Below are 19,836 nucleotides of genomic sequence, written 5' to 3'. Positions count from 1 at the left end.
GGAGGTGGGGTTGCAGTATATTACAAAATAAGGAAGCGGTTTTTAACTGTAGAAGTTTCATTTATTTTTAAAATGCATTTTAATTTTCTTTACACAATGAAACCAGAGCCGGCTCAGTCATTAGACGGTCTGAGGAAGCTGTCTTAGGGCAGAAGCAGCCACCAAGGCATTAGTCCTGCAGGGGCCCCATCTGTCCTGCCACCAGTGCAGTAACAGCACTTGTTTCGGCCCAATCAGGTGAGATCCAACCCAAAATTGAAGCCAATGATGGCACCGCTTCACCAGCGGCAAAGGTGGCAGGGCAGGTGGAGAAGCGGCTCCAGTGGCAGCAGGTATGACAGTGGGGGCTGCAGTGGCAGGGCCAGGCAGCGCTTTCTGTTTCAACTCAAGCTGCGAAACAGCATGTGCCGCGCCTGAATGAAACACACATATATAAAGAACGAGTACAATCTGCTTCTACTTATCAGTGATAGGATTTATATTACACCCTTCAGAAACGTTTTCTCCACAGCACTTCTAGAGCATTAAACAACATTTAAACAATTAAAAATGCAACAATATTAAAATGAATAAAAACAGCATACTCAAAACTCTGGGCAACATCTGGTGATGTCTGCCTGCTAGGGCAATGAAAATTTGCTTGGACAGAGTGACTTCTGGTTTCTCATCTTCCCACATCTCCCCCAAATCTGTGCCAACAGTTCAGCACAGATTTGGTGAACTTAAGTAGGACTGCAAGAGGAAGCAGAAGCAGAAGCCCCATTGTGTGAGTAGATCCCTGCTTGGATCTACCTTGGATCTCACCCCCCAAGTACTGAAAAATACACACATGCAACATTTATGAAATTTTCTTTTCATCTTAAAAGCTTACTATCCTGTTGTTTACAACAATAACAATAACTAATAAGAGAAATAAGGGCAAAACATACAGTTAAGATTAGAACAAACAATTTTGTTGTAATAAAATTATCAAGTTTGCCAACATTAGGAAAAAAACAAAACAGTAATTTTCATTTTATTATTTGCCCTGGGGATAATTTTCAGCAGGACAAATTCAATATTTGGTTGATGTTCCCAGATAACGATGTGCAATCTTCTTGAATATATTAAAGATCCCTGTTAAAACACAGAAAAGTTTATGTTAAAACTGTGCATTGTCTCTTTTATCATCTAAGTATTTAAAAATGCTTTACAACCTTCACACTGGAGAGATCCCATTTTGAATATGTAAGCAAGGACATTGACAACCTGGAAAGGGTTCAAAGAACTTGACTCTACATCACTTTTTAAGAAGTGCTTGATTTTATTCATTCTTTTGTTTTATCACCTCCAGTTCACACCATTATCTTAAAAGTACATTGCATCAAGACTTACTAAGCGATCCAGCCAAACATTTAAAAGTTCAACATTGATTTCGGCAGGAGGAAGTTAAACACCTGCTTAACTTTCCCACTGAAATCAGATGCACTGATTTCTTAACTTTGCCGTGATCATCCCTAACAAATATGTATATATTACGGAAATAGAATTGCTCAATACATATTAAAACCTTTGTTATTAGACAGTATCATTGTACCTACTTGCTGATCGTTCAGAGCATCTGCTTTGCGTCCAGAAGGTCCCCATCTAGCCTAGTATTGTCCACACAGGGTGGTAGCAACTTTCCAGGGTTTCAGACAGGGATTGAACCTGGGATCTTTTGATATGGCAAAGCCTAAGCTCCACCACTGTGTTACCTGGCAAAGTGGGGCTGACCGCTCCATGCAAGTCACTGCTTCATTTACTCCAAAGAATTAGAGAGCCAAAGAAATCTACACATGTAGACTTGCTGCCCAGACAGTGAGGCTTGAAGGAGCATCACTTAGACCCTTCGGAAAATGTAATAATTAATTCTCTTGGTACTTCACTTTCAAACTTGGCTTTATAACATGGGCTTAATTAACAACTTCAGATTGTTCTACAGAGCTGGCACAAGAGACGTTCAGTTTTGAAAAGGTGGGGCTGCTTTCAGGTGTGGTTAAAGATTACACTGCTTTTCTACAGCGGAATGCAGCGGTGCTCTTTTAAGTGGCAAGGTTCCACTTGAACTGTTGGCATAGCAATACACATGCTTTTGAGGTATACCTGAGGTGGCAGAGTAAATACATCCTGCCGTTGGACCTGGTCTGACGCATTCAGCTCACAGCGTCTGACTCAGCCAGAAAAACCCCCTGGAAACGAGAACCCCCCTCCCAACTCCCCCTGGTTTACACCTCTGCCCATAGATAAAGTGTAACTGTGGCAAAACAAAGCCACAGCGCCACCTCTGGAATACAGAGAACAGTCCTCCAACTACATCAGGTTACATATGGGATAGTGTTCCTCCAGATTTATTTTTTTAGCCAGTTTATAAAAGTATTACCAAACTGCAAACACATTTCTAAAAACCGCGGTGTTAAAAAAAATCATAAAAATATGAAATAAGGAAACAGAAAACAAATGAATGACACTGAATCAAATTAATTCTCTGAAAATGCTTGGCAAAACAGAAGTGTTTTCAGCCAGTGATGAAATACCAAAATGGTAAGTGCATGTCTAATTTCAGTGGTAACATTACTGGTTGGACTCCAAATCCCATCAGCCCCAGCCTGTTTGTTCAGGGATGATGGAAATTATAGTCCAGCTGCCATCTACAGACCACACGTTCCCCATCTGTGGGTCCAGATGTTTTAAAAGGAATGTATTCATTGTAGCATTATACTGTAGCTTTGTAAACTGCTTAGGGACTATTGCCGTTAATATAAATTGTTTAAATGAATGAATTAAAAATAAAACTAGCTTGCTCTGGCTCCTATATATCAGAAATATCTAGAGATTCTAGAAAAGAAGAAGGGTCTCAGTTCTTCCCTATTATAACTGGCCAAGGTTTCCAGGTCTAAGAGCTGATACATAACCACACCTAGCATAATCCATTAATGTGACTCAGCATCCCCCTGCAAATGTGCATTCCTTAAGAAGGCTTACTCATCAGCAGATATTGGTTGTGGCAAATTCTGATCAGACACATCATAAGCAAGAAGACTATTATGAAGAGCTGTGTGAAAGGAATGTTCAGTCTGACTTGGACTTCAGTAGGTGTCACCCATGGGCTCCCATCTAATGCCCACCAGGTTCCCCTGTCCAGTGCTGCTGCTTGCCACTGTAGTTCCACACATTTCCTCTGACACTGTTCCCTCAGTCACTCTCCTCTCTCTCTCTGCCATGTCTTCAGACATTTTTTGGTGATAGGCAGCGAATGAGCCATTGCATTTTGGCAGTGGAGGACCTTGGGCTCTCAGATTTCAGTGGCACCTTGTGCAATGCCAAAATTCAGCTCCTCGCATGCTCTGTTCTACAGCACTGTTTCAGTGCTCCCTGCAGTGTGGCGCCCAGTGCTGCCACACCAGTCACGCCACCCTAAAACAGCCTGATTTTGGGCAATCTAACATGGTAAGTGGTCACTGCAGATCGGAGTCAAGTTTGGTTCCCATCCAAAAGTGGCACAGCCGCCCATCACTAGAACATATCTGGGAGGCCAGTGTGCGTTTGCATCTAGTGACAACAGGAGGATCAGGCTGGTCGGTGACAGTCTTTCTGATCCCCAAAGCCCTCAGCCCAGTTGCCTGACCTGGCTGACCCCTAATGTTGGGCCTGCTTATACTGAGTCAAACCAAAGGTCCATTTAGCCAAGTAGGATCTGAAAGAAAGGCCTTTCCCTGACTTGCTAATAATAATAATAATAATAATAATAATAATAATAATAATAATATATTTATACCCCGCCCATCTGGCTGGGTTTCCCCAGCCACTTTGGGCAGCTCCCAACCGAACATTAAAACACAATACAGCATTAAACATTAAAAACTTCCCTAAACAGGGCTGCTTTCAGATATCTTTTAAAAGTAAGATCGCCTTGCTTATTGCCTTGACATCTGATTGGAGAGCGTTCCACAGGTGGGCGCCACTACCGAGAAAGCTCTCTGCCTGGTTCCCTGTAACCTCACTTCTCGCAGTGAGGGAACCGCCAGAAGGCCCTTGGCGCTGGACCTCTGTTTCCAGGCAGAACGGTGGAGGTGGAGACGCTCCTTCAGGTATACTGGACCGAGGCAGTTTAGGGCTTTAAAGGTCAGCACCAATACTTTGAATTGTGCTCGGAAACATACTGGGAGCCAATGCAGGTCTCTCAGGAGCCAGTGCAGATCTCTCTTGCTCCTAAGAGTCTTTCAACATGTAAACGACGTGATTCACCACTATGACTGGTACATGCTCAAAGAGGAGTGGCTCACGCATGGCCCTCCAGATGTTGGAGTCTAGTTTCCACCAGCTGCAGTGAACATGGCTAATTTGGAAATTTCAATCCAGCACTAGCTGGAGGTCTACAGGTTCTCCATCCCTAACAGAAACAGGCATACTACTCTTGAGATTATTACAAAAGGATAATTGGAATTACAAATGTAGTTATACTCCTGACCTGGTTATGTTTGAATTCCCAAGGAAACCTAGCTCAGATATAGGATTTGGGGGTGGGGGTGGACATTGGGCATTGATAACAGCAATCTGAGTTACACCCCAACACAAACTCTGGCCTTGTTTTTCACTGATAACAGTTGGCCAGAGTGATTGTGAAAGATGCAACAGCAACCGCAAATTGTCTTTAAATTCCTGATTATTATCCCAGTGTGGGCAATCCTATGCACTCTTCCCTGGCAGCAAGTCCCACTGGATTCAACAAGTCTGAGCAGGCATGCATCAGATTGCTCTATTAAGGAATGCATACACCTTCAGCAAGCCAGAGGGTTTGTGGGTAAAAGTAAAGGCATTCATCAAGAGGTGCGTATTTTTCGGTTTCTAATGGCATTGCTGACATCTAGTGGTAAAACTTACTGAACTTCAGTGCAGGGATTAAAATCTACTTCAAAGTTATGTGTTAAAGGTTTGATCCAGCCAGTGTTCAAACCTTTTAAAATCTCATCCATTTGAATGGGAATAAAACACACACACGTTCTTAACAGAAGCCTTATTCTGGTGTTATTAGAACCGGCATTATTAAGGCGCCCAGTGGAGCTGCCCAGAATGGCTGGGGTAATATAAGAACATTATTATTATTATTATTATTATTATTATTATTATTATTATTATTATTATTATTAACTTGCAATAATTGTGGGGGCCATGCACACAGACCTCACCCCCCACCCACAAACATCCACATGGATGCTGTTTTCAACCTTTGCATCTTCAGTGCAAAGGATTGAAGGGAGCTTCTAAGAATATGTAGCTGAATGCCCTCAGAAGCTTGCCTAAGGTGAGGAGCCCTGCGTAATGAGGTTTTGCAGTCCCAAGGAGGCACCTAAGTACCTTTAACTGAGCATGTGCAGAATATTTTTCTGCTGAACAAGTGATGGTTGAAACTGAATCTAACAAAGCCATGAACGGGTATGTGAGCACAGGGCTGCTGCCCACAACATTCGCATGACTTCTTTCACCTCAGTTCTAATAATGCCTGAATGCACCTTCTGTCATTTAAATAATTGTGAGTGGAATGCAGTTAATTTTGGTCAGATCCCTCGTGTCTTCATTATCCCAGGGCCTAAGTAAACATTAGGGACGTGGGTGGCGCTGTGGGTTAAACCACAGAGCCTAGGACTTGCTGATCAGAAGGTCGACGGTTTGAATCCCCGTGACGGGGTGAGCTCCCGTTGTTCGGTCCCTGCTCCTGCCCACCTAGCAGTTTGAAAGCACGTCAAAGTGCAAGTAGATAAATAGGTACCACTCCAGCGGGAAGGTAAATGGCGTTTCCGTCCGCTGCTCTGGTTGCCAGAAGCTGCTTAGTCATGCTGGCCACATGACCTGGAAGCTGTATGCCGGCTCCCTCGGCCAATAAAGCGAGATGAGCACTGCAACCCCAGAATCGGTCACTACTGGACCTAATGGTCAGGGGTCCCTTTACCTTTTTAAGTAAACATTAATTGCATAGTTAACAAAGACATCTGGATTTGTAAATACCTGGCATGTGTTTGGGGAGGGTGGAGTCATTTTCATGGGAACTACAGTGGATGTGTAGGGGAGGTTTAGCTTTCCTTCCCCAGCTGCGATCCCATTAAAAACTGCCGCTGCCAGGGCCAGCCATGGATGTTCCGCCACTCCAGGCCAAACAGAAAATGCTGTCCCCCTGCTGCTGCTGCCTCCGTGCCCACCTGTCTTCCTCCTCTGCTGCCACCTGCCTCCTCCTCCTCCTCAGTGTCTGCCTGCAGCCTTGGAGACAGCTGTGGCAGGCAGGCAAAGCAGGCAGCCAGGCGCAGAGAAGGCACAAGAGGAGGGATCTGCCACCTGAGGCAATTTTCTGACCTCGCTGCCTAGGCAGTGCGGCCCTGGTCCCTGCAGGGCCATCAGCAGTCATTGAGATTATTATCATTAGGCTGTATATCATTTTGATAGGATCAATACCTAATTTCTTTCCCATTACCTGCTTCTTTGGAGTTTAGCCACTTTACTTTCCAGTAGTAGGGAAACGAGCATTTTTCCACGATTTTTGACGTCGTGGTAGGCGACCAATTGGCTGATTTTCGGCAAAGTCCTTCAACCTCTTTCCAACCACGTCATTAATTAAGCCTGAAAATTTAATTGCTTTGAATGGAAGTTTATCCAATGAGCCATTTAGATAATTTCTTTGAAGCTATAGTCGGCACGGCAATTGTACTGATTTATTTTGATGCATAGTTGTCCACAAGGGCTCAGGGGATATTAGAGATCATTAGGAAAAGAATACATAGTTCATAAAACATACATAGGTCAGAAACTAAATGCAAAAAGGCTAGAAAATTAAAGAAACAGAGGTTTACATGTGCAGGAAAGTGCTTTTCATCTTTGGGTGTTATCTTCTTTTTGGAGTTCCTTAGCAAGATCAATGATAGTCAAGAGATACATATGCCCAGTGCTTTTTTTCCTAAAAAAAAAAGTTTAGGGGTACTCTAATTTTCCTACTCCTATTTAAATACTGCCCCTCAATGAGGCAAAACTTAGATTCACAAAGATTTTAGGGGTATGCATACCCATAGCTGTCAACTTTTCCCCTTTTTTTGTGAGGAATCCTATTCAGAATAAGAGAATTTCCCTTTAAAAAAGGGAAACGTTGACAGCTATGTGCAAACCCCTACATCCCCCCAGAAAAAAGCACTGTATTGTCTTTAGATTTGCATGTCCTAAAAAAACCAGTGCCACATGCATGATTCCCCAGCACAGCAAATCATGTCTGAAATTTGGGGTGCCTGGGTCTGCTGCCCTAAGACAGTCAAAAGTCCCATTAGGCACGTTTATGAAATTTTAAATACATAGGAAAGGAAGGAAGGGCTGGGTATGAGTTGAAGTAAAGACTTTCCCACTAGTTTCAGCATGAGAGACTGCTCAAATCATTTGAGCCAAATTTAACTTTGGCTGACTTATATCAGAAAGAGCAATTCAACCACGAAATCCATTACTTATAAAGGTGGTGGCCTCTCCCTGGTGGTGCTCTTTCAGCAGCAGCCAACTATTAGGGATGTTCTAGCTCTGGGTTTCTTGAACTGAGCAGTAGTTGGACAATATACTCTATAAGATCCCCACTAACTCCACATGATTCTATGAAATATACAGTTAGAAACAGAAGTTTGCATCTAGCATTGGAGGGTTCCCATATTTAAAAAAGTAAGAAGACCAGGACACCCTAAAAGCTGTTGAGCTTTTTGAAGGAAGACCCCAAAATTATTGTGCCCCCCCCGCACATATGGCAGCTGTGAACATTAGCTACAAGTAGACCCACTGTAGCTAACAGACGACAGCTAATGAAGGTCCATTAATGTCACTGAGTGGAATTCAATGGGGTGCAACCCAGAACTACTTATTCACAATAGTTCAATAAACATTCCTGTTATTGGGCTTGTCATTCTAGGTTTTCTCAATAGTTTTTGAATCAGCCTTCTTATTATGTACCAGAAACAAAATTGGGCTCACATTTGGACTTCTCTTAAGTTTACCTGCATCAACTCTTCATGGATAATTTGCAAGCTGAGTTCTAACAATAAGTGTGTTTATAACAGCCATGGTGAAATATACTTGTAATGGTCAATTCTTTTTGTTTGTTTGTTTGTTAATAAGTACGGTACCTGAGATCACACTTGGAGTGGATCTAAACACAGGAAAAATAAGTCAGAATTTAGATCTTGTTAACAAAAGAAAATAATCTCTATGGAAAATTGAGTTTTTAAATTTCCGGGTCTCTGGCGCCATCTGGTGTTGCATGTTTATAGTGCATTCAAATTGCTGTTTCTTTACTAATGTAGCTGAGTCCCTGATCACAGTGCTATTCTGTAATCAGTATGGCAGAATGTTAGCTAGTCTGTATTACCTTATTTCTACTAACTTACAGTCAGTCATTACTCTTCCTAGCTGGTTCGACGCCATTCTTTTTACCACACCGCTCATCAAATATGGAAGGAATTCTTTCTCAACATCTGTATGATGTAAGAGAGCAAAAGAGTCCACCTGGATCAGTCCAAAGACCCACAAGGCCATCCTTCAGCCCACACAATAGCCACCCAGATGCCTCTGGGAAGCTGAAAGGCAGCACAGGAGTGCAGTAACATCTCCCCTCTTGTGTTGCCTAGCAACTGATATTCAAGAGGCATACTGTCTCTGAGAGGGGAGGCAATACAAAGCCACCCTGACTTGTGCCCTGTTTGAAAGTCATAATTGTGGTGGTTCAATTATGCATTGCTTCACAGAAGGACTTCATTTTGGAACAAGCAAAGATGACCGGGATTCTTCTGTTCTAAGCTGAGTGGTCTGAAATATACATCTCTTCTTTTTAATACTCCAAAATATCTCAGCTGTCTGCAGATATGTGTGTGTGTGTGTCCTTGTTCAGTTCATTTTAGCTGATTCTTTCCACCAGGGGGCACATTCACCCTTTGCCAACCATGTGTCAGTTGTGGGTGTGGCTCCCTTCACAAGGCGGTATACGCACAGGACACACATAAGCACACAGTCCATGTAGATCCATGGGTCATGGGATGGGGCGTTATCAAAAGGGTTGTTGATCTGATGACTAGGGAGGTGTGAGATGCGTCCCTGTTAAGGTGGTGGACTGGGTGGAGAGGTTTAAATATGTGTCTTTTTCGCCACCAAAATTGGGGGACCAGAAAAAAATTGCTTGGGGAGGCCTGGTTAACCCTCAGCTGGGGGTTAATCAGCCCTGAACTTTGTGATGCAGAATTCCCATTTTAAAAGCTTATGTGCAATAAAGAATGATACATACCTCTTTCTATGATATCGAAGAAGAAACCCTTATTGTGAAGATCATTAAAGACTGAAGGAATGAGGTTCGACAAGTATTGCAGAGAAAAGGCTCGAGATGAAATTTTCTGCTTGACTTCTGATGACTTTGTATTTGCGGTGACCTGCTGCGCTTTACGGCGAGCCTTTAAATAATAAGGAAAGGGTGCATATAACTTCAAGCAATGTAGACATTTTTCTATAGAACCATAGAATTGTAGAGCTGGAAGGGAACCCAAAGGTCATCTAATCCAACCCCTTGAAATGCAGGAATCTTAACTAAGTCATACATGACAGATGGCCACCCAATCTCTGCATAAAATATGCCAGTGCTCTAAAACAAACAAAAAAACCCCTTCAATTAAGTGCTGAAAAGCTTGCTGAATCCTTACAAAAGAAACTGTAAGAATCCTATGAATTACTTTTAATGAGATATTAAAATCTTTGTTAATCTTTATTAATTTGTGCAATGTGTGAAGAAACCATTTTCCTAAAAAGGGGAAAAAAATGATACAAGAAACGGAAACTGAAGAGAACAATACAGCATGTATTTCATCCCAGGCCTTCAAAAGCTTATTTTCTTCCAGTGAGCAAATCTATGAAGCAGGGGTAGAGAACCTGTGTCCTGAAGATGCTATTGGACCCCAGCTCCCATCAGCTGTAGCCAACATGGTCAATGCTCAGGGATGATGGGATCTAGAGTCCAGCAAAGGAACTATTTCTGTTTACCTGTTTTGTATTTTAGTTCACCACATCTTACCATGCTTTTGTGTGATAACACCTATTTCTGTCTGCTGATGGCAAAGTTTATGGCCTGGCCTTTGATGAAACAAGGCAGCTTTCTAACTAAGTGGTTGCCTGGTTACCTATGGTGAGTGACAATTGCTCCCAGATGACCAGGTGAGGTACACCATCAGCACTGCCTCTTTCCCCTATTGTGCTTTTCTCTTTTGCCCCCTTAGTTCTGCCAAAACACAGCTCTGGCCATATTCCACTGGTGAAACCCAACCAGTCTTCAGATGCTATGAGTGTGGCATGTAGCTATACAGTCCCAAATCGGAACCAATCGGAAGCAGCGCTTTGGTTTCCGAACGTTTTGGAAGTCAAACAAACTTCTGTAACGGATTCCGTTCGACTTCCAAGGTACGACTGTATTACATTTATTACGATCTCTCTCTCTCTGTGATTATACAGAATGAAGAGCGGGTTAGGAATTTTTCAAATGAACAAGCAAACTTGGGTTCACATCAGCTATACCTTTTCCTCATTCCGCCGTATCTCTTGTTGTTCAAGGCGCTGGACTTCAGCCAGCTCTGCGTTGCGCAGTTCGTGATATCCAAACTGGTGCGCCTGAAGATTGGCCAGCTCTTCTTCCTCCGTGACTTCCAGCAAAGCTTGCTCCACGGTTTTTCCAACTAAAACTTCAACAATTGGTCTGACTTCAATATCGAAGTCAAAGAGCTGAGGATAAAAAGCCCGCGCTGAGTCAACATATAATGTTATGTTTTATGAAGGGGGAACAGAAATAACTGACTTCTGAAACAATTGCTGAAATTACAAATGAGCCTTTCATTGGTGACAAGATTGTTGCCATATGTCCGGATTTCCTCGGACATTACCATGGGATTTCAAAGGCGGAATTGACGTCCGGATGGAATTTTAAGTCAATTGAAAAATCACGCTTTTGTAAAAAAAGTTCAACAACTTTTGGGTTTTCCTAAAACAAACAAACAAAAAAACCAACAATTTTGGGGTCTTCCTAAAAACTTTTTGAAATATGTCAACCCTAGATAAGGCACTTGCAAGGAGCATGTTTACCTTTTGCAAATGATGGACAAACAGTAACGCTAAAAATAGCAAATGCTGAAGTAATAACTATTTTTACACTATTTGGAACTTGAAACAAACTCTGTCCAGAACAAAATCCAAGGCTGCTAACAAATCTAGCAGGGGGAGATAGTGGGCTGGATCTGGACATTCAATCTTAGCATAGAGCCATTGAAATAGTGGAGCTTAAGTTAATCATAATTTAAGTTCTACTGATTTCCATGGGTCAACTCTAAGCATGATCATGGCTGGATCCATCCCATTGTGCCAGCTGTTGCCTGTTCTCTAGCTTCATTTTGTGGCAAAATCTGGCAGGGTCGGATATCCTATTAGAATTAGTTGCTTTTCATCTGAACCTGCTTGTAATTCAGGAGCAACACACTCGAGAAGATCTCTTGCCAAAATAGCTTACCTTGTTCAGGAGTAGCCAGTTCGTTTACCAAAGCCAGGGACAAAATAGACCTGCTTCTATTTCCCCCCTTTAGACATAATTTTGCGCTCAGCTAGCATATGAGAAAGGGCACTTAAGCATGCAGAAAATCTACCTGTAGAAAATTATGGCAAGGAGGTAGGCAGAACGGTGATTTTCTTTCAGGCCTCCACATTAGGTGACTTTGTGCCATAGAATCAAGACAAAGGTAAATCCTAGCACTACGCTTGCTCTGTTTGCCATTGCATAACAAAATCATCACTCGGCCTCTGATAATTGCTGTACTGCCTGCTGGACAACAGAGATAGCAAGAGCGGGTGGTCCTGTGGTCTAAACCACTGAGCCTCTTGGGCTTGCTGATCAGAAGGTCAGCAGTTTGAATCTGTGTGACGGAGTGAGCTTCCATTGCTGTGTCCCAGCTCCTGCCAACCTAGCAGTTTGAAAGTACACCAGTGCAAGTAGATAAATAGGACCGTTGTGGTGGGAAGGTAAATGGCGTTTCCGTGCACTCTGACTTCCGTCACAGTGTTCGTTGTGCTAGAAGCGGTTTGCTCATGCTGGGCACATGACCCAGAAAGCTGTCTGTGGACAAACGTCAGCTCCCTCAGCCTGAAGCGACATGAGCGTCATACCCCATAGTCTCCTTTGACTGGACTTAACTGTTCAGGGATCCATTACCTAGAGATAGTATCTTTTTGATAACTCTACTGGATCCAAAGGGCCAATTAAATCATATTTACTTAGGAAGCATTTTGTCAACAGGAAAGGATAAAACTTGCATGCCGACTGATCCACATGCTATTCTGTTCTTCCAGTATTGAATTTTACAATGTGGTGAATGCAGAGCATTCCTGAATGCTTTAATTAAAGAGGAGAAGGGGTTTTACTGTTCAGGTAGTTTTATCAGGTAAATTAAGCTCTGAATACCTCTCCTTCTTCTATTTGTGTAGCGACATCTGCCCCAGTTTTTGATGGTACGAACAAGGGGCTGTCTGGTCTCAGCAGGAAAGCATCTGTTTGACATTCCATATCAACTTCGATAATGCGGTCTGCAATCTCTTCCAGGTACAATTCTGAAACAGTGACACAATGAAGACTATGGTTAGGGGGCTCCTAGCTTCTGCAATTTAAAATTGGCAGGGCTGACAAGAGGGGTCAGGGTGGGGGAAGCTGGTACAAATTACTAAGGTTCAGAACGGGGCCTGGGGCCTAACTATTTTGCATATGTTTTATGTAATTCTTACCAAAATACATGTTTCATAGTCAATGCATGCACAGAATAATGGCTTGCGAACCTGTGCTGTGGACCAAGCAATTCCCAGTATTAATATGAACATTGGCTTCTGCACTTTGACATTATTAGGACAATGCAGTCTCAACTTATTATGCTCAGCCACGTTTGTATGTGAACGCTGTACAAATATAACAAAGTTGTTATGTTGAGGCATCTAATCATAAGCCTGCATTTTTATCAAAGCTTATATTTTTGATTAAGGCCTGTATTTTAAAATGAGCTTAAAGATTTTCAAATGTTTATGCCAGGCAGAAGACCAGCTGCCTAAGAACCTTGGCAAGATGTTTATTCTCCTGGACAAGGGGGCCCCCTGATTTATAGCAGAAAACAATTCTCAAAGTCGTAAAAAGGGAATTACAGGCTGACAGCCAAGGTTACACTGACCCTACATATTACAGAAGATAAAAAAAAGAGATAAACATAATTAAGAGTTGATAAATAGTAAAATAAAACCATGTGCCTCCCATTAAACTTGAGCCATATTTTCCTAAGGTTGAAAGGTCAAGAGCAGTGAAAAAGGCAACTGGCTTGGCTGGAGAAGATAGGTTTCTTCCTATCTTATTTTGAGGCTGGAAACTGTTCCTTCCTTTTTTACTTTGAAAAGGTTTATTCTTCTAAAAAGCTATCTATGTTATGTATTAAATATATTGGCTTAAATGTAATTATGCAAAGGATTTAGAAAGAAAGAAATGTTAAATCCTTATGCTAGATTCTTATTTCATATAGTTGGAAGAGATCACAGGGGCCATCAGCCATCAGCCCAGCCCCCCTGCCAAGCAGGAAACATCATTAGAGCACACATATGGTTGTCAGGCCTTTGTTTAAAGACCTCCAAGAGAAGGAGATCTTTCAATGATGATGTGAACTCAAGATCCTTGACATCTGTTTAAGATAAAAATTTAAGATTAACCATTTGTTTTGGAGGGCAATAGGGCAAGGAGGGCAAGAGGTGAGCTGGTAATTAAGGTTCCTTGTTGAGACACATGTAAGATATATTACTACTTATTTGTCATTTATAGATAGAAGAATATATAGCTTTTTGTTTCCCATAAAAGGGCAAAAGGAAATGGGTGTATCTTTTGTGATTGGTTCTAGCAAACAGCCAATAGGAATTTCAACCAGGCTGATTGGACAGAGGCAGCCACAGGAGGAGCAAGGGGGCTGGATTAAGGAAATATAAGTGCTGGCCAGAATGGCAGGAGGGCAGGCCAGAGCTTGGTAACCATATACCACTGTGCCTCTCATTTATTTGTCTGACAAATAAATTATTATTTTAATTTCTCTATTGCTGCGTTGAATATTTCATTCCAGCTAAGCGTTAACCACAAGCAGGGTGCTACAATGTTATACTCATTGTGTTGTGTTACACATATAAATTTAACTTTTAAAGTGTATGGTAAGCTCAGCAATGATTGTGTGGGTGCTTATATTATTGATATAAGTCATTAGGCTCTTAATATCCTCAACATGTACAGATATGATCATATTTATCATTAATGTAAAATTGAGACCACACATTTATTTTATATCCCATGTACCATAAATATTTTTAGCTGGTCTGACCTTGTTGGGGTGGAGAGGTCTGAATTTTTTCCACCAGGGTTCAAACCCCTTCTTAGTGGCCCTGAGCATGGCTCTCATTGGCTACTTTTGGAGGAAGGGCAGGATATAAATAAAACCAACCAATCAATAATCTTTACTGAAATAGTGTGGGTCAGAGTCAACCAGTGAGTTGTGTCAGCAAAAGCCCTGCACAAGGATTTCTGGCGCTTTACCTGTCTGCACATCAGCCCGGAGCTGGGGAATCTCAACCTGAGGGGCATGGACTTCGCTCTCTTCCTTTGCTCTCTTTCTGGCAAGCATTTTCTGGTGGGCTTCTCGTTGCTTCTGAATCTCAACAGGATCAGTTTCAGCAGGGCACTGGGAAATGGGGTGGAAAGTTCCTCTTAAAATAGCAGCTAACCTGGGCAGAAGACAGGGCTTTATTTCAGCCAGAACTCAATGGAACTTAGTTCCAGCACCTCTCAGGTGAGAGCCATTGCCATAATAAGAGAACAAGGGAGACATTCATGGTGAGTTCCAGCACCCTTTTTTCTAGAAAAATAGCAATGGTGGTAGAGATGAGAAAACCTAAGGTTTCTTTTTCCTCTTTTGGCTAGTAAACAAAACTCTTTCCTTTGGAGTCCTAGGCCAGGAATAATCCAAATAAATAATCCAAGGAAAACTTAGCCTGCTTAAATCCCATTGAAGTCAATGGAACATACATTCTGATCAGATGTACGCCTACTAAGAATTAAATAAGGGTAATGTGGTGGAATGCATTTCCCTCCCACAAGTGTGGGAGACCCTAGTGTGGGAAGTCCCCCACCATACTTCAGTCCAAACTGTGTTGCTTCTGTGCCTGAAAATAGCATTGCAAAAATGGGGGGCTCAAGAAAATAGGCATAGAATTAAGGTCAATGGGACTTAAATATAGCCTTCAATCTGTGGCAGTGTAAGTGCTCTAGGTGGCAATGCAATTTACTTAAACTTCTCTTCCCCAAAGCACTGAGATTGGAGAGTCCTGGTAAAACTATTCTCTCTGATTTACTTTCCAGTCCCAACTAAGTTCTCCCTCCCCTGGAGAGATAATTGTGGAATCCCTGGATACTTTCAGAATCCACTATAGGCTCCAAAGTAGTTTTCCATATGTTTAAATGTGCCTTACCCCAGAATATTTGTCAACCATGTCCTCTTAATCTGCAGCATTCCTCTGCTAAACCTGTGATGGCCCATTCACACATGCAAGTTGTTGCTTGATGCTGAAGTCATCATTTGATTAACATTAACGTGTGAACCGGCCTCAACAGTGTTCTCTTGGATATATGTGTGCATTTCCAACCACCATTTGCTTGTTTTCTCATGTTCAAGAAAAATATAAAGATTTGTGTAAAAAGGACCTACCCAAGGTAATGACTGAAGAGCATATGTGTTGCCTCGAACCACTCTTCTGTCATACATGAGATTCCCATAGCAGACTGGGTATTCTTCACTGAAATACATTAAATTAAGACAAGAAAAAGTTCGGTGGAGTTTGAAATATTGTTAATCCAATATTTCTTAGAACAGAGATGGTGACCCCCAGGCCTCTTTAGCTAGCCGATGGGATTCTCCCCAGGCCACATTCTTTATTGGCACTGCTTTGTACTCTCCTCAAGTGTTTTTTGCCTGGCTGGAATTTGTTCAGGAACTCTGGTAATGTGTCTTGCAGACCCTCCAAGTGTCCCTATTCTCCAGGGACGTCCCTGATTTAGAGAAGCCGCCCCGGTTTCTGATTTGATCCTGGAATGTCCCATTTTCCCTTAAAGGTAAAGGGTAAAGGGACCCCTGATCATTAGGTCCAGTTGCGGACGACTCTGGGGTTGCGGCGCTCATCTCGCTTTATTGGCCGAGGGAGCCGGAATACAGCTTCCGGGTCATGTGGCCAGCATGACTAAGCTGCTTCTGGTGAACCAGAGCAGCGCACAGAAACGCCGTTTACCTTCCCACCAGAGCGGTACCTATTTGTCTACTTGCACTTTGATGTGCTTTCGAACTGCTAGGTTGGGAGGAGCAGGGACCGAACAACGGGAGTTCACCCCGTTGCGGGGATTCAAACTGCTGATCTTCTGATCGGCAAGTCCTAGGCTCTGTGGTTTAACCCACAGCGCCACCTGCATCCTTAGGGTGTCCCTATTTTTCCTTAGAGTGTCCCTATTTTCATTGGAGGAATGTTGGAGGGTATGGAGTTACCCAATCCCCAAGCTGTCTGAAGGCAATCCTGTATAGGGAAGGTGTGTGTGTGTGTTTTTGTAATGTTTAATGTTTTATTATGTTTTTCATAAATGTTGGAAGTCGCTCAGAGTGGCTGGGGCAACCCAGTAAAAGGTGTGGGGTATAAATAGTAAAATTATCGTTATAGAATGGGACACCCCCATTTTCATTGGAGAAATGTTGGAGGGTATGTTCTTGGTTGCTGGGATGGAGGATAGAGAGGGGTGTGTGTAGAAACCAGCCTACTGTACAAGGGTAAAATTCATATTCATTCCTCTGCCCTCCACTGGTATGTGGCCCAGAAGGGAATGTGGCTGTTGGACTGAAAATGGTTTCCTGTCCCTGTCTGAGAAGGACCCAAAAATGAAGGACAAAAGAAAAAGGAAGAACAAAAGATAGAGAAAGCTGTACTTACCAACCTAGAAATGCATAAAAACATACAAGGCTACTTAGATGAACTATCTGCCCACCCAGGCTAGTATTATGCACTGTGGATGTATTCTCTAAGATCTTGGGTGGAAGTCTTTCACAAACCTTGGTACCTGGTCATTTGGAGATGCCAAAGACTGAACCTAGGATGTAAGGTGTGTGATCTGCCACTGAACTATTATCCCTCCCCAAAGGATAGCTGTCTGGTTACCTCCACTCCACCCTTAAACTAGGGCTGTGTACACACAATATCTTTAAAGTACATTTCAAGCACTTTCTTTCCCTCAAATAATTTTGGGTGCTGTAGTTTACCCCTTACGGAGTTACAATTCCCAGCCACCCTGAACAAACTACAGTCACACCTTGGAAGTCGAATGGAATCTGTTCCGGAAGTCCATTCGACTTCCGAAACATTTGAAAACCAAAGCGCAGTTTCTGATTGGCTGCAGGAGCCCTGTTGGATGTTCGGCTTCCAAAAATAATTCGCAAACTGGAACAGTCACTTCCAGGTTGGCGATGTTCAGAGCCGAAACGTTCGGGAACTAAGCTTTTGGACTTCCAAGGTACAACTGCCCAGTGCCCAGAATTCTTTAGTGGAAACAATGTCCTTTGAAGGTGCTTTAATGGTATAATGTGCAACATGTTACTTCTGGTGGGTGGATTTCTCTAGAATAAGCCATGAAAGTGAAAGGTTATTGCCTGAAAATTCTCCCCATGAAGCCGAATGCTATGTAAGGTGACAAATTAATTAGCAAGTGGGACATTTGCACAACAAGAGCCATATTGGATCCATTTCCCCTTTGTGAAGCTGGTGTACTGCGTTGTTCTGGTTAAGAGTAAAAGAATTACAAAATTCAGTGAAAGATCTTAAGTGAGTAACAAACGGAAGCTTTGAAAAACAGGACAGCAAAGTTTATAACTGCATGTATAGATTCTTAAGTAGTCTTGCTACTTACAGAAAAATCCAGAGATACAAGGTTTTGCCTTCTCATGGAGAGGGAACATTTGTTATATATAGTGTGCAAGAGATCACTTTCTACTATTTTACCACCAATTTAAAAATCACATTATTCACATGGCAACCGATAGATAATTTTACTTTTAAGAACTTGAGTACAGTACAATGATGATGTACCATTTGTTCATTTGTTTTCTCCCCGCTTTAAACTCTCAAGCTGTGTTCCCCAGCCTGTTGCTCTTTAGATTTTCTGAATCTGTCATTGGTGACATTTTATCAGATTTTTCATGGAAAGGGAAAATCCAGATTAAATAGGGCAGGGGATATGAGCTGGCATTGCAATGTCGATGATGTTGTGTGGACACTGCGGAAAACTAGCATGTGTGAACAGCACCATTTCCATGGTAAACACCCAACAGGAAGCGACCTACAAGTCCCTTCATCCTTGACCATTGACCATCATGACTGGGGCAGATGGGAACTGGAGTCCAAAAACATCTGGCTGGAAGGCCCAAGGTTAGGGAAAGCTGCTCTAAGGTAGCTGTATGAGAAAATACAGCAACCCTAGAGTAGGTACCCCAATAGTGGGGCACACTTACTGCTCATGTGAGCATATGTGAGAGAAGAAGCAGAGTAGATGATAGGGTAGAAAAACCACAGTTGGAGATGTGAGGGCCTGCTCATGCCAAGACAGTCTCCACTCTGGGACTGAGGACTGAGGCTAGGACTATTATGGTCAGGCAATGCTACTCACTGATCACTGGCTGTTGGATCTGGAAATCGTTTTCTAGAGGGCACAACTCGGGGGCGGGTGCTATAGGAGTAAGTACTAGATGCTGGAGCACCATTTGGGGTGAAAATCACTGAGCCTGTGGTCATTCTGAGATTTGTCCACTTTTATCCACTTTAGTTCTAATAGACTTTTCAAAGACTTGGTGGCATAATAGAAGAATCCTCCTTGCCCACTGTTGCTAGGCGATGTGGAGTTCCAGCCTAAACAACGGTTGCCAAGGTAAACTGATCCGGTTTAGGCAACTCTGCTGATTAGCTGGCACTCCAACATTCTGAACTTCTCCTAAACCTTTCCTGATAAATTTTATCAGAGCCAATGGTCGCTCCTTTTTCTTAAATCTATCTTAGGCTGCACTTCTGTACCCACTGATCTCGGTATAAGCCCTATTGTCATAGACTGGTTGGATGCAGAGGAATGGTGGGAGGAACCAGCAAGGGAAGAAGGCTCAGAGTCCAGGGATTGGTGGTGGGATAACAATGAGTGGTCATAGGGGGAAGAAGGAGAAGATTGGGAAAAGGAGATGTCAGAACCTGAAGAGGTAACAGGGCTTAGTGAGCTGGGAGATTCTGTGGCAGAGAGCAGTCCAGAATCAGCATCAGAAGCTGCAATAGGAGGATGGGAGGAGAGAGGCCAAAAGGTTGAAATGAGTCAGGCTGGTGAAGAGTCATGGGTGTCTCTCCCTTCTACTGTGACCAGCTCCTGTTCCCCCTTGTATCCTGGAACCAGAAGAGGCATGAAGAGGGAGGAGGAGAGGTTGGTTGCATGCAGGTGCTGTCTCTAATTGCTTGGGGAAAATCCTGGGGAGGCAGGGACTTTCAGTCTTGGCAACTGATCCATGGGGCAAGACCTACTGGGTATGAGCTGCTAGGCTCATTAGGGCCGACACTCTGCCAGGTCTGTGTAGATTGTGCTCTTGCTAATAAAGAGTGAACTCCAACTTGCATGGCATTACTGCCTACTCACTCCTGACACCTACTGAACTAAGT

At 42.8% G+C, this 19,836-nt stretch overlaps 1 protein-coding gene across 1 annotated transcript; it reads right to left on the bottom strand.

The window, feature by feature from the left end:
* Positions 1-931: 931 nt before the first annotated feature.
* Positions 932-19,001, bottom strand: RSPH3 (radial spoke head 3). Its single transcript, XM_079971922.1, has 9 exons — positions 18,812-19,001; positions 15,822-15,909; positions 14,654-14,798; positions 12,512-12,657; positions 10,585-10,788; positions 9,311-9,473; positions 8,421-8,507; positions 6,485-6,630; positions 932-1,116 (listed from the first exon to the last, which is right to left on the bottom strand). Exons 1-8 carry the CDS (start codon positions 18,934-18,936, stop codon positions 6,509-6,511), a joined length of 1,080 nt encoding a protein of 359 aa, XP_079828048.1. The 5' UTR covers positions 18,937-19,001; the 3' UTR covers positions 932-1,116; positions 6,485-6,508.
* Between the last annotated feature and the right edge of the window lie 835 nt (positions 19,002-19,836).

The sequence above is a fragment of the Podarcis cretensis genome (assembly GCF_951804945.1).
Source record: "Podarcis cretensis genome assembly, chromosome: 3".
NCBI classification, from domain to species: Eukaryota; Metazoa; Chordata; class Lepidosauria; order Squamata; family Lacertidae; genus Podarcis; species Podarcis cretensis.
This window is presented reverse-complemented; position numbering and strand designations above follow the sequence as displayed.

Coding starts and splice junctions, on each gene's coding strand:
- RSPH3 (XM_079971922.1), bottom strand. CDS start 18,936: ATGACCACAGGCTCAGTGATTTTCACCCCAAATGGTGCTCCAGCATCT. Junction 12,658..14,653: donor CCGGGCTGATGTGCAGACAG/GTAAAGCGCCAG, acceptor TCACTGTTTCAG/AATTGTACCTGGAAGAGATT. Junction 6,631..8,420: donor AGGAAGAGTAATGACTGACT/GTAAGTTAGTAG, acceptor TTAAATTTTCAG/GCTTAATTAATGACGTGGTT.